Source organism: Pocillopora damicornis, chromosome 8 (genome assembly GCF_964200805.1).
Source record: "Pocillopora damicornis chromosome 8, jaPocDami1.2, whole genome shotgun sequence".
NCBI lineage: Eukaryota > Metazoa > Cnidaria > Anthozoa > Scleractinia > Pocilloporidae > Pocillopora > Pocillopora damicornis.
In genome coordinates this window covers 20,559,934-20,573,958 of record NC_142677.1, presented here as the reverse complement: position 1 = coordinate 20,573,958, position 14,025 = coordinate 20,559,934, and the positions used below count along the sequence as shown (strand labels likewise).

General features: G+C 39.1%; 2 protein-coding genes across 2 annotated transcripts; one reads left to right on the top strand and one right to left on the bottom strand.

Moving 5' to 3' along the window:
- Positions 1–1,030: 1,030 nt before the first annotated feature.
- Positions 1,031–3,451, top strand: LOC113666595 (G protein-coupled receptor 157-like). Its single transcript, XM_027182388.2, has 3 exons — positions 1,031–1,812; positions 2,428–2,628; positions 3,113–3,451. The coding sequence occupies exons 1-3, from the start codon at positions 1,165–1,167 to the stop codon at positions 3,383–3,385; spliced, it is 1,122 nt and encodes a 373-aa protein (XP_027038189.2). The 5' UTR covers positions 1,031–1,164; the 3' UTR covers positions 3,386–3,451.
- A 422-nt stretch (positions 3,452–3,873) lies between these two features.
- LOC113666573 (iron-sulfur clusters transporter ABCB7, mitochondrial) lies at positions 3,874–13,922 on the bottom strand. Its single transcript, XM_027182370.2, has 14 exons — positions 13,731–13,922; positions 12,881–12,964; positions 11,838–12,029; positions 10,683–10,812; positions 10,176–10,362; positions 9,996–10,077; positions 9,815–9,903; positions 9,262–9,349; positions 8,577–8,751; positions 8,017–8,174; positions 7,575–7,744; positions 7,038–7,167; positions 5,908–6,183; positions 3,874–5,140 (listed from the first exon to the last, which is right to left on the bottom strand). Exons 1-14 carry the CDS (start codon positions 13,863–13,865, stop codon positions 4,886–4,888), a joined length of 2,151 nt encoding a protein of 716 aa, XP_027038171.2. The 5' UTR covers positions 13,866–13,922; the 3' UTR covers positions 3,874–4,885.
- Positions 13,923–14,025: the final 103 nt, after the last annotated feature.

Here is a 14,025-nt window from a genome sequence, read left to right as displayed (position 1 = left end):
AGCTCAAAGTCAATCATTTTTAATCGACGTTGTCATCATTAATAAAATACTCCCCTGGGCTGTCGGACTCGATCTTGCAATTTTCTGTATCTAGGTTCACCGTACTTTCCATCTTCCATCTAAGATTCGATGGGAATCAATAGACTTGGCAAACGAATTTTAAAGCCAAACCTCTGATCATTCGTCCATCCTTTTGATTTGCAGACATTTGTACGACTTTCAAGGCGGTCAAGCACTTTTTTTTGCTTTCGGCGCAACATTTGAGCAATGTCACACGTTTCAATTACGTTTTTTAAGCTCTCCGCGCTGTGTAATAGCTAATGTAAAGTTAAAATTACATCTTTTAGGCGCGAGTTAGCATCTTTAAAGTAATCAATGGAAATATCTTGTGCGTTCATATTCTGAATACCTATTGACAGGGTACAAAGGGACTCTACGAAGTTGAAAAGGCCAATTTCGTTGCTATCTCTTAAAGTCTCATAGGTCATTTTTTTTTTCTGAAATAGGCAGGAAAGTAAATCACTGCAATGTGGTCACATGCTGAAGTGTGTAAATAATAATAGAATGTAAATAATAAATCCTATTTGGAACGAAAAAAAAAGGAATAGATATGAAAAATAAAGAACGCAAATAACAACAAAGAGAACGAAAACAAAATAAATTGGCTTACCACGTACATAAATAAACAGGAATGTAATAAAAAATATAAAAGCCAAATAAAAAAACATATGGAAAGGAAATAGAAAATATGGCTCAGAAATGTAAATAATACGTCACATACTAAAATGTTCTGAATATTGACTTGATATGCGCGCCACATCCTGTAACATCCATACGTTGTTTAGCAAACAGGTAATGGGAATACTCAAATTAATCAGGTTATTTTCATCTAACACGAAATTATCGTAACTGATTTACAAGGAAATGCGCTGCAGCTATAGGGGAGAATTAGCAATCGGATCTCGGGTATTAACGGATTTAGATTATTATTAACGCAAAGTCCCTTAAATCATAGCGTCATGTGATATGTGATGCAAACGCGTGTTAATTGAAGTACCGTTACTGTCCGTGTTGCGTGACTTCGTGTGACTCACGTGATTTTTTTCACACAACATCGCGATTTAAAGGATGAATTTAGAAGTGCTCCGTTAGAGGATCGATAACATGTTGGCTGTCACAGCACCAACAGTAGATACACCAACTACACTGGGCTTTGGAGCCATTGGAAATACAACTTTGAACCGCACTTTGGTGGTTCTGACCTCAGCTTTGTCTCTTCTTGGGGCCATAGTCATTATTGTAACATATTATGCGTGGAAGGACATGCAGTCGACTTCGAGAAAAATTCTTGTCTACATTTCCGGCGCTGATTGCGTTGTAGTGTCGAGTTTTATGTTTGGTGCATTTTTACCACCAAACACCAACTCTCCTGCCTGCACAGCTCAGAGTTTGCTCTACACTACAGCTAACCTGTGTTCCATCTTTTGGACCACATTTATGGCCGTCTTTTTGTACATATCGATAGCGAGGAAAAAGCCCAAATTGGCTGACATAATGTTCTATATGTTTCATGCTATTGGATGGGGCGTGCCTGTGCTAATTGCATGCCTAGCGCTGCAAAAAGGCGTGCTCGGAAACGATCGCGATATTTACAGCTCAGCTTGGTGTTGGATCAAGGTGCAGGACAGTGGCAAAAATGTTGAGGATAATTACATTATGTGGATGCTTGTCACAGGAAAAGCCTGGGAAGTATTGGTCTTCATACTTATTTTAATTTTCTACGGGCTGCTAAAATGTCATCTTCGACAAGAGGTAGGTGACTGTCAATGACGTCTTTCTTTAATAACTTACTGGATAGGGCAATACGTGTATATTTTTTGCATCTGATGAAGTTAAGCGATTGTGTATCACATGTTATGTTAAGCGTTACCACATGATCAATTCTCTTGCAGCACATGACCCTTGAAAATCGTGGTATTGAAACAAAAAAATTTCAAAGATGTTATGAGCTTCAAAGAAAATGTACTCTCACTGCGATCTTTTTCTTTTATTTTCTGCATATTGTACAATTGCTACGTACTTTCGTACATTTATTGCGATCGTCGCTTTCCGGCTCATGACTGGACACGCATCCAAGGAGTACTTTCGATCATTGGTGTATCACGCGATCGACTATTAGTACACGTACATTGCACGTGTTCCTCTGACGTAACGCAATATCAGTGCATGCTGTAACGCCTTCCTATGTATCCGGACTGTCACAGTGATATAACATTCTAGAGAGCGCCAATACGTAGTAAGTTATTATATCAGAATGCCAAGTTTCATCAATAACAGAATATTGTCTCAACTTGATAAACAAATCCAGCCCTGGCCGAAGTAATGTAGAACATTAAAACTTAATGTTTTTATAACGTTTATTCTTAGGTGTACATAAACGAAAGAAACCCTATTGCTCGTAGATCTCTGGAGGCAGCAAAGAGATTCGACAAAAAACTGACATTAGTTCCTGTTATTTTCCTCTGTTTGCGATCCTGGGGAATGATGCGCTTCGCAATTTACTCGAGTTCGTCTGTGCATGAATCAAAACCAGTAAGGAACGCTCAAGAAGTCTTGATCTATTTCCAGGTGAGTGTTCCAACGGTCTGTTCTTGTTATACTCGCGAGTGAAGTGGAGAAGAGTATGCGTGAAACAACCGTGAGAGGAATAGGGAGAGGGATCGGACGCATCGCCTTCTGGGGATCTGAAGAAATTTACAGACCCAATTTTTGCTCTAAAGTCCTTCAAAATTCAACTTCGTCATTCTCAGAGCTACTTGCTTGACCTGAAATCAATCTACCTCCTCTCTGCCTGGTCACGCAACGCTCCCATCTTTAGGATTGCGTGACGAGCCAGGATAATAGTGGGGGTACAAATGATTCATAATAGGCCAGAAATTACTCGCTGACCGAAAAATAGGAATGTAGTTACCTCCATGATCCTAGTAGTTACAAGAGGATATTTTCTGTCTTAAGTGAAACCAATTCGACAAATCGAGCTTCGTATACACCCGTTAGTTTACAGTTCAGTAGTAAGTGAAGAAACGTTTACAAATTACTGATATCTTTTCAGGGAGTATTTGAAAGTGCACAGGGCCTCACCAACTTTCTTATGTTCTGCCTGTTTACCAAGAAATTCCAAGTGAATATGAAGAGAACAATTCATAGATACTGCGGCATATCGTACTGTCCTGTAGATCTCGATATTCAAAACACGGATGACAGCCAGATCGAACCACCTTCATCAGAAGAGAACGAAAGCTCTTCGATATTTGGAACCTCAGATTTTGGTCCGAAATATTCCTATCATACCGTGAGTCAGTTAAATTCTAAGAGCAATACTTAAAATGGAAGGAAAAAGGAGGAAGAGTGAACACAAAACAAAATCTAAATTTGAATACACGTTTAAACTTCATTACTGTTTGCCATACGTAACAGGAGCGGATCAAGGGGAGGGAGGAGCAGAGGGTGCGCACTCCCCCCCCCTCCCCCCAATTCTCCGAGATGATCAGTAGCTTTCTAATATAACTTCACAGTTAACTTCGCAGCAAACTTAACGGCAGATTCGGTATAACTTCACAGCTATACCGAATCTGCCGTTAAGTTTGCTGCGTATTCTTAGTGAATAGTCGTAAGTCTTCTTCGTTGTCGGGTTTTAAAATTTGTTTTCGTCGCATGTCATTTACGTCATTTTTTAGAGGTGCACCCCCTCCTGAGAACAATCCTGGATCCGCCCCAGCGGAAAAGCCAGAGGGCGAGCAATATCTGCAGTGAAGGAACTATCACTTCACTTAACATAAATTTCACGATGAAAATGCACAGCGATGTACATAATTTATGATTAGCGTAATCATGCACGTATTTTATTGGTTTTTCCTTATAATCTATCAATGGAAAGACGCATAGATGAGGTCACTCTTCACAACGTTTTGCTTATAATCATATAAAACATAGAGATGCTACGTTTCCGTGGGTCTGTAAAGTAATTCGTCAGAGATGACGTCAAAATTCTGAACATACACACGGTAACATGGAATCTATCTGTGAAGTTAACACTTCGCAAAATATCTTAATTGAAGCAGCCAGGTTTCTTAGCTCATGTCAGGGTCTTGACGAAGAAACCATGTCTTGTTTCCTATATAATTATATTTCGTCTGAATATTAGTAATTGAAGCAATATCTGATGGTTTTGAATCCAGAATGACTTAATCATTCGTCGGAAATTGTCAATGATGAAATGTCTGTATTTGAAAAACATATTGCGTATAAAAAAGAAAAATTTTTTAACAAATTAACTGTCAATGCCATGGACAGATGATGGTGTGGTTCTCACAAATATAATTAAACACATAAGCTTATCGACCGCTCAAGTTAATGGTGATTGTAGCTCTGACATTACCCGGTAAAATGCCTGGTTCAACATTTTTACCCACAAATTCCACAAGTACCTTAGGTTATCTTTTCCATCATGTGATACGGGACAAACGTTTTTCCCACGTTTTCCACCCGTCCGCTGACATATTTTCTCGCGTTTTCTACCAGTGGCACCTTGTCCTGCGTTTACCGCTGGTAAAATTCTATCCCGCGTTTTTTTCCTACTCTTTCAGTAATGGCAACTAGAACATATCTGAGCGGGTTTCCAACATTGAAATAAGTTACGTTAATAAAATTATTACCAATTGAGAGACAGTCTTTCTACAAAATGCGTTTAAAATTGCTTAGTGTGTTTACGAAGAGATTGCTAGTTGCCCACTCATTTCTAAAACACTCTTCATTGCCTCAAAATGACAATGAAAATTGAACATCAAACGCCACGCTTCCACGTTAGTTCCAGTTTCCTAGCACATTACATCCCAGCAGCTGACGTATCATCGACCTGAGTTCTATGAATGTCGACTCTATGTGCCTCGTGCTGCTTGTGCCACAAATGAGCGTATAAACTGTTTGAGTCTGTGATGAGTGAATAATGAGAACCTCTCTCACGCACACGGCCCTCTTCCAAAACAAGAATTTCGTCTGCGTCCACCACTGTGGACAGTCGATGAGCAATGAAGATAGAGGTACGGTCTTTTGTAACACGTTTAAGACTGTCCAGAATATTCTGAAGTATTAATTGGTGACAAAGTGTTAGTGCTTGCTAGCTAAATGCACTCTACGCTTTTTACTCTGAACAGTCTGCCTCTCTTCACTCGGAGACAAGTTTTCCAGAATCTACTTAGTGCTAATGCTGGGCTTGATGCAAATAAAAACTAAAAGGCCGGGGCAGTTAACTCTGTGTTCAGTAATTACCATGTTTCTATTACCTCAGTCCCACGACAGTAAAAGTGAAACTACTGCCAGCTTGAAAAATTGTTAAGGTTGATAATTATGCAATGGGCCGATAAAATCCCATCTGGGGTATGAATGGGGAATCCGCTCTAAGATACATCTCAATCATAAAAGATAATCAGAGTTCGGGATGCATCATCCGGCCTCTTCATGAACCTTATAACCCTTGACAGTGACATGCATCTAATTTTTCCTGGCACCATCGGTGCTGAATCAAACATTGAGGTCACGAAAAGTTACAGGCGTTCTTTACCCGACCCGACCCAAACCTCTCTCATTTTTCCAGTCCTTCGCAACTAGAAGCGCAGTTAACTATCGCGCTTCGTCTTACGTCTGGAACAGGTTATGAAAAAAAAAAAAAAGATCACCCACAAAAGAAGAATTCTCCTCATGAATACCATGGGAAATATATGGAGAAAAGTTGGGAGAATACGCTCACTGATAAGAATTAATGCTTACTGATGTTAGGGTGTAAGGGTGAAGAGTGCTTATCTACTACTCCCTGGCGCTATGGAAGGTAAACTTCTGATGAAATCTTACCATTTCCGTGATAGAATCCAGCGAGGAAGTGGCCTCATCGTACATTAGTATGGGTGGGTTTTTCAATATAGCCCTTGCAATAGCTATTCTTTGTTTTTCGCCGCCGGAAAGTTTTAAACCACGCTCTCCGACCTGAGTTTGATATCCCTTAGGCATGCGTTGTACTGCATCGTGAATCTCCGCCATCTTAGCTGCCTCGTAAACTTCATCTTGTGTAGCTTCAATGCGCCCGTAGTTTATGTTGTAGAAGACGTCATTGTGAAACAGAACTGTGTCCTGATGAGGAAGAGGTCAATGTCAGTCTTTGTAATTTATTATTATCAACTGAGTTGATAACGTAAATTGGCCACCGGAAAGAATTTCAAAGCTGACGAATGACGAAGGGCTAACGCTCGAAACGTTAACTTTGAAACTCTTTACGGCGCCAATTTATGCTATCAATTCACTTGACAATACCAAATTACTTTGTTATACTCTCTCTCCGACGCAGCACCACTATTTCTTTAGAAACTTACCCCCTTGTTAAATGTCAATCTTTAACAACCAGAAAACATAAACATGTAACTTCTCTTTACAATGTCATAAGACTAGGACCCAATAATTATTGATCGCCTGGAGGGGAGAGCGGGGGGTTCAAGGGGGGGATCGGTCATCGTCAACAAGGTACATACCCGGTCCTCCGTTCACCAGCAAAGATGATGGGATGACGGGATGAACCTTAATCTAACACCAAATTTTCCTTACTGATTCAGAAAAAACAAATATGTAGCAGCCAGATAAGTGAATTACGAATCAGATGGCAGAAACTGAAGGCGCTGAAGGAAATGAAGGCCGGTTAAGGACTAGTAATCCATGAACAATCCCATTTGCCAAAATGATGAGAAGTGCTATTCAACTTTTGATAGGTGACAACGACAATAAACTTAATGGTTGGGATGCGAGCAATTGTGCGAGGTCAAACTACATTTTATATTAAAGAAAAATTCAGAAAAACGCGATTTAAACCCGACATTTAACCTTGAAAAAAATTTATTGTGCAGGTGACAGTTATACGACTTAAAGCTAGTGATTCTAAGTTTCTGTAAGTAAATAAGATGAACCGGGGCGTGTCTAACAAAGTGCAGCCATACTTGTGGTACAACTCCTATAGCTTGTCGCAATGAATCAATCGTGAGATCTCGAATATCATGGCCAGCCACAAGGATACGACCACCTGTGGGGTCATAGAATCGATACAGCAAACGAACAATGGTGGATTTCCTGGTAAAAAGAATACAAAAGATAAATAAATGAAGGAACAACACTGTAAAAGCTTCTGTCTGAGTGCCATTTACCTATTTCTACCCTTACAATTCAATCGGTTTATTTGTACGTGCGAGTTGGCCCTCATGACCAGCGCTTCTGTACGAGTGTTTCTTCGCCCGCGGAAAACTACGAGGCTTTGTGCAAAGCAATCAGGTGAGATGTCTGTAAGTGGTCTAGTGCCAGACTCCCAGCATACCTCTCCTCGACTCGTCTCAAATCTTCCCGCGGGCAGAGAAACGCGCGTCCCGCATACGTCACTTTCCCTACGAGATCTCTATGAAGGGAGATCTAGTAAAAAGTGGGTTTAATTCTGTGTTTTGTGGTTCCTTAGATTCAAAAGTTTTTTTATTCAATAAGAATACCCTGAGCCGCTGCCTCCTACGATAGCAATCTTCTTTCCAGCTGGCACTGTGAACGTCAGTCCGTTAAGGATATTCTGGTTTGGCAGATAGCCGAATACCACATTGTCAAAGATAACATGTGATTTTTCATCACCAGTTCTAAGAACGAGTGGAAAAGCACCAGGTTTGACCTACAGAAAAAAGTAATAAGAAATGTGTTGATTTTGTCTTTTTGTTGTTTTGTTTTGAACGCGGAAAGGCTCATTATTCTTCAGCAGTTTCCCGTGCAACTTTGTACCCGCAGTGGCCGTGGTGGGAAAATCAACCCTGTAAACACTAGAAAAACAAAACACTCCGACCACCAGTTCCCAAAACGTTGCCTTTCCTTAAAAACATGCCCGTCTTTAACCGTCACTGAAGCCTAGACAAAGGAAAACAAACAAGTTTTAACTTTCTTTACTACCTTGATAGCTGAGGAGACCTTGTGAAGATCAAACAATGTTTGCATGTCCACAAGAGACTGCCTGATATCACGATACACAGAACCGAGGAAGTTAAGAGGTACAGAGAGCTGAAATAGCAGACCATTCACCATCACTAGATCACCTACAGACATGGTTCCTGACCGGAAAAGAACAGAAAATGTCAACTTACTCGCTTGCAGGTTTTACGCTAACCAGGATGAACGAGTGCAACTGGGCCTTTAGTCCTACGTATATACTGTTGCCTGTGCAGGCGCAACACTTTTGCGCAGCCCTGTAGTTTCCTCGCGGTCCAAATTGTTAACGTTTAGAGGGGGAAGAGTGGACTTCAAGCGGCTGGGTAAAGTTTTCCCGGCTATATTCAGAGTGCTCAAGAACCAACCCTCCCCCTTTGAAGTAGAATTATTTCCACAGCACACATGTGTTGATATCACCTACGAATGGTAGTTTAAAACAGTGGGCGTGGCAAAATGGACGAATAGTGATGACGATAAATGGCATTAAGGCTTCAAAACTTCACGTAAATTTGATTCAAACGTACCTTGCATAATTTGTCTGCTGGCCAGTATCATAACTGCGCTCAAAGAAGCGCTGAAAATAAAATTCTGACCCCAGCTGAGCAAAGCTAAACTTGTTGTGGTTTTGAGGGATGCTTTCTCGTAATCTGCCAGGAGTTCGTCATACCTCTTGGCTTCATAGTTTTCATTGTTAAAATACTGAAAGAAAACGAAAGGGAAAAAAATAAACGAAGACATACAGGAGGTCAAACATGGGGTTCCTGACTGGCTTCTTTGAAGACATTTTGAAACACAACAAAGTTTTCAAGGAAATTTGAAGATATTCTGTCATAGATAAAACAAAACCATCACTAAATTAATTTTGAGATTTATAGAGGCTTATCACTTCTAATATCCTTCTTAATGACTGCTTTTGATTATTCACTCTCCTTGAGCATTTTAACCCTTTACACTCTATCATCAGCATGAGTATTCTCCATACTGTTCTCCTCACATTTTGTAAGGCGCTGACAAGGAGAATTTGTTTAACAGTCAGGAGCTTCTTTAGTTGGTGATCACTTCCTTTCCTCGTGACCTTAAGGGGTGATATTGTAAGGAGAAATTGGATGCTCGTCATTCTAAGAGATCAAAGGGTTTAAATACTATTGCATAATTGTGACAGGATTCCCTTCTGCCAGCTAAGCATTCCATATAATAGGCCATACCTACCTTAACTGTCTCATAGTTGATAAGTGAGTCAATGGCTTGAGAGCCAGCTTGGTTATCTGCTTTATTCATTTGCACTCGAAACTTGGTTCTAAAATAATTTATGGAAGCAACAGAACGCAAAATTAAACAAGCTGCAGCAGGAGATTGGTTCAGAATTGCAAGAGATAGTATGATTTCACTAAATTACATCAATTTAGAGCACAATTTACAAGACTTTGGTGGGTACCAATATTTTAATGGTCTCAGACCAATCAAATATTGGTACCCACCAAAACACACCAGATTCTGGTAGACGGTTTCTTAGAGGAAAGAGATGTGACTATATGTATGTTCTTTGAATAAATTCTTTTTCTGAAAGCCAATCAGGTTGGTTGCATTGTTTCAGTAATACAATCTCAGTGAGTGACAAAAAGATACAATTTAAAGCAAATAAATTTTCTAGTAAAGAAATTAATCATTATGTTGAGAGGCATTATCAGGCTTGGCCAACCAGAAATTTCAAAATGGATGTAATAAATACATTTACTGTTCTGTAATAGAGAGAACTATGTACCTCCATTGTGTGACAGACAGTGTGAATGCTACATATGTTGCTAGACAAGCCAGTGTCACTAGTCCAAATTCTTTACCGCATCGGTATGTCTGCAAAGCAAAAGATTTGTTATTGAACAAAACCTTATTGCATGACAAACAAGCTATTAAAATGAAACAAAAACTTATTTCCACCAACTCACCAAGATTCCAGCCACAAGTGACACCTCAAATATTGTTGGGAAGATGTTAAACACCAAAGCACTTAAAATGAAATTGATACCTCTGAAAAAATTCCATGAAAAAAAATTTATGATTAACTTGGATTGTTATTTAGTTTGAGGAAGTATATCATGGGGTTTAATAAAACAATAAAACCATACCTTGTTCCTCTGTCGATGGCTCTGGACAAAGCACCTGTCTTTCTTGTTAGATGAAAGGTTAAGTCCAGGTTATGGAGATGAAGAAATGTCCTCTTTGCAACAACACGGATGGATCCTTGGGCAACCTTTGCAAAGACAGCATTCCTTAATTCATTAAAAAGAGATGCACTTGTGCGGGCTGCTCCATCTGAACATGAAGGAGATAACAGGAAAGTTGACAAGTTAAACAAATCAATGGACAATCTTATCAACCTTATCAGTTAAAGAGGTGTTATCCTTATATGAAACAACAAAGTCTCCTTTGTAATTTGCAAGGGAAGGTATAACTGTTGGCAGGGAGAATAACAAAAGAGACTAGGAATTCAATGTGATTGCCGTGAAGTGATCAGGCATGTGGAGATACTTTGTATGTTTGACATTCACACTACAGCCTCCATGACAAAAATTTATACAGATGATTCCCCTAAAAGCTAGTTTCCACAATTCAACCAAAGGAACACTACTCACATCCCAATAGTAGTGCTGTCAATGCTGTGAAGACAGTTCCACCTGCTGTTTGAACCAAGGATGCTGAGTCCATGTTGTTCAAGTAATCTACAGCGTACTTAAACAAGAATGGTACTTGGACATTTGTTAGCTGAAGGAAAAAGATTTGGTGGTAAATCACAAGTGTCCTAACAGTCACATTTGATAAGTTGAAATAATGTAAATCTGATAGTCATTAAACTTGACAGTGGCCATCTGACAAGCAACATTGTTATTTAATATTAACTGCCTTATGTGTTGCTTGTATACAAACAAACAATTACTTTCCCTGTTGCTGTACATCTGTTCAGTAATGGATTGCAGAGGATGTTGAAATATGGTGAGAACAAAAAAGGTGACAAATAAGTCGCAGCTGAGGGATGTTCTTACCAGAGTTCGACTTTTTTGTGATTCATTACTGTACAAATCCATGGCAACATGGAATATGTTTGTTTTATATGATAAAAAACAAAATGCTGTTGATGGTGATTTGGCTATGCACCTGTTCTCCAATAGATTGCAAGTAAGAATTATTAAAAATGCGTGTATAATTTAGCTTATCATATAACTAACTATGATGAACTATCACATAGTTAGTCACTGCATAAGTATCTACAGATAAATAAGTGATAAAGGGCCATATTGGGGGAGAGAAGGCTGGTTCTTGAAAAAGAGTTAGGATTGAAAAAGCTGGACATATATGAGGAGTTTCGTAAAGTGTTCCTTCTGGAGCTAACCTTACTTCAAGCCCTTTTGTAATTAAGGTGTCTTTCTTTTCATTTTTCCCCCAAAACTAACAAAGCCCTCAAGGCAAGTGTTATGCCAACTATCACACTTAAGCTTTTTTTCCCTGGGTGTAATAGCTGATTTGACATGCCTTAATCCTTTATTCCCAACATCAGCATGCATATTCTCTACACTGTCCTTTTAAGCATTTCCTAAGGCACTGACAAGGAGAATTTGTTTAACAATCAATAGCTTCTTTAGTAAAATCAGTTTGAGAAATCAGATGCTACTAATCTTGGCAGTCAAAAGACTGAAGTTTGTGTATTGGATTGCCTTTAAAACTAAGCCTTAAAGTATAATATTAGTAAAATCTCATGGTAAGAATTCACTCATGTTTGTAGGTGAACAAACCTTGGCTCCAATTAGCAGAACTACGGCAGCAACCACTCTTCTCTTCAGATCAGGTCTGTCTTTGGGCCAAACATGTTTTAACATTCTCTTAATTATTGACAAACCATCTGTGGATGACACACTTTTCAGGCTTTTTCCTGTGATATTGGCACCTCCATGTTGCTGCCGCTTACTCACAAAGAGGAGTCCTGGCTGTTGATGCAACATAGAAATCTTCTTAAGAATGGATCCAATTTGAATGTTGTTTGTAAAATGAAGCCAGTTTAAATGAGTTAATCATGTGATCCTCAGTGTATTAAAAAGATTACACCCACTTTCCTCTCTGATGAGAATGTGGCCCTATAGTCATTGTACTAGCACTCATAGTTTAAAGGACAAATAATGTTATCCAACCAACAATTTATCATCCAGTGGATAACCATCTATAAGAAGTAGTGTGCTATCCACCAGAGTTGTAACCAGTGGATAGCATTATCCAAACTTTGAACAACTTGGACCTAAACTCTTGCAAAATTTTGGATGAAAGGCATAGCAAAGTACCTTTATCCACTTAGGAGCACAAGTGGGTATCAGCAAACTCACAGGAAAACTAGACAAATGCTGGGGGCAACTTACAAGAGGTTAAAATCCTATCCAGAGGTGAGAAGCAAAGCTCATAAATACTCCAAGCTGTATTTGAAACCTTGAAAAACTTGCAGCAGGAATGCCAAGCTTCCAAAAGTAGATAAAAGGGGTAAGTTTCTAAAGAAACTTTGGTGCTGAGTAGTAGGGGATATTACAAGACAATTTGGTTTTACTTACTGAGTTAATATTGTAAATCTGCCACCATTACAACTTTCTAAACCTGAAATTTTAAATATTAGCCCTTGACTACAGCTGACAAAGGGCTAATGCTTGAAACCCCAGCTTTAGAAACTCTTAATGGAGGCCAATTTACTTGCAAAGATAGGTTTGCTGACACTGATACCTATAATACCTTAAGGCACACAGGGCTGCATTTAAATGTACTTTGCAAGTACAAAAATATATTACAGTGACTTTACCTTAAAAGAAGCAAATCTGCTGCTCAGCAAAGGTAATATTTTTGTTGCAGCTGGCTTTGGTCCTAAATGGTGTCCACAAGAGCCCTTGAATTCAAATGCAAACTGTTAGTTAATTTATTTATATATTTATTTTTTAAATTCAAATTCATGGCTCAAAATGCCTGGGTATAATCTATAAAGGAGTCCAAGATCCTCTATTGAAACAGATCACCCAATTGTCTGAGGGAAAATTGTGTAGAATGTATTAAAAAAAGGAAAATGATAACACTTATGCATATATGAGAGGTATGTTCTCCATTGGCAGATTTCTACAGAAATTAGGAATTTGCCTATGCTGATCATTTCTTTTATCACACTGGGGATAACAGTGTAACTCAAGGATCACTTCCGCTCAGGTTTTTGAAATGTCAGTCACTGTTACAGACAGCATTCCTTTTCTTCTAGCTCTGATGATCAGACAACCTGATCGAGTCATAACTTAACTCCATGATATCAATTGAAACATATATTTATAGTGCCTAAAAAGTTTTATTTAATGGAACTGATGATGATGATGAGTTATTCAGTAGCCTTGAATCCTAGCTCTATCACCTTTTCATCAAAAGACGAAGAAGCTCACTAGTACAAGAAAAGGGTCAAGGGTAGTCGAGGGTAAGGGAAAAACTTTTCGCTACAGTTCATCGCTATGTTTAAGTCTTTTGTTGACTCCATATTTCAATCAACAACACAGGGGATAGAAAACTGTCTTCGTGGAGTTATAATAATCTAGCATGTTTCAAACCGGGCGCAAATCATTTCAAATATTGTTACTTTTCGTAACTATTTGCAAGGCACGCATAACTTCCCTTACCTGTAAGGTAGACCATCGGTACGAGTATCTAGATCCTGCATTCAAACCTGATTGCAGGCATAATCGAGGATTAGAAACTCTGTAGGCCGTTTGTATTTGTAGAAAACCACAACAAGTTCTGAAAACCGGCGCCATATTGTTTCCGCCATTAAGATTAGGACACCTTTACTCAGTCTCATTCTTGTCCAGACTCCCATCAGGCTCACGGCTTACCGGAAGTCTTCTCACAAGACCGTTGGATCGGAACACATGATCAACTGCGCCTGAATCAAGCTAAGGGTTTTCCGCAGAAGTA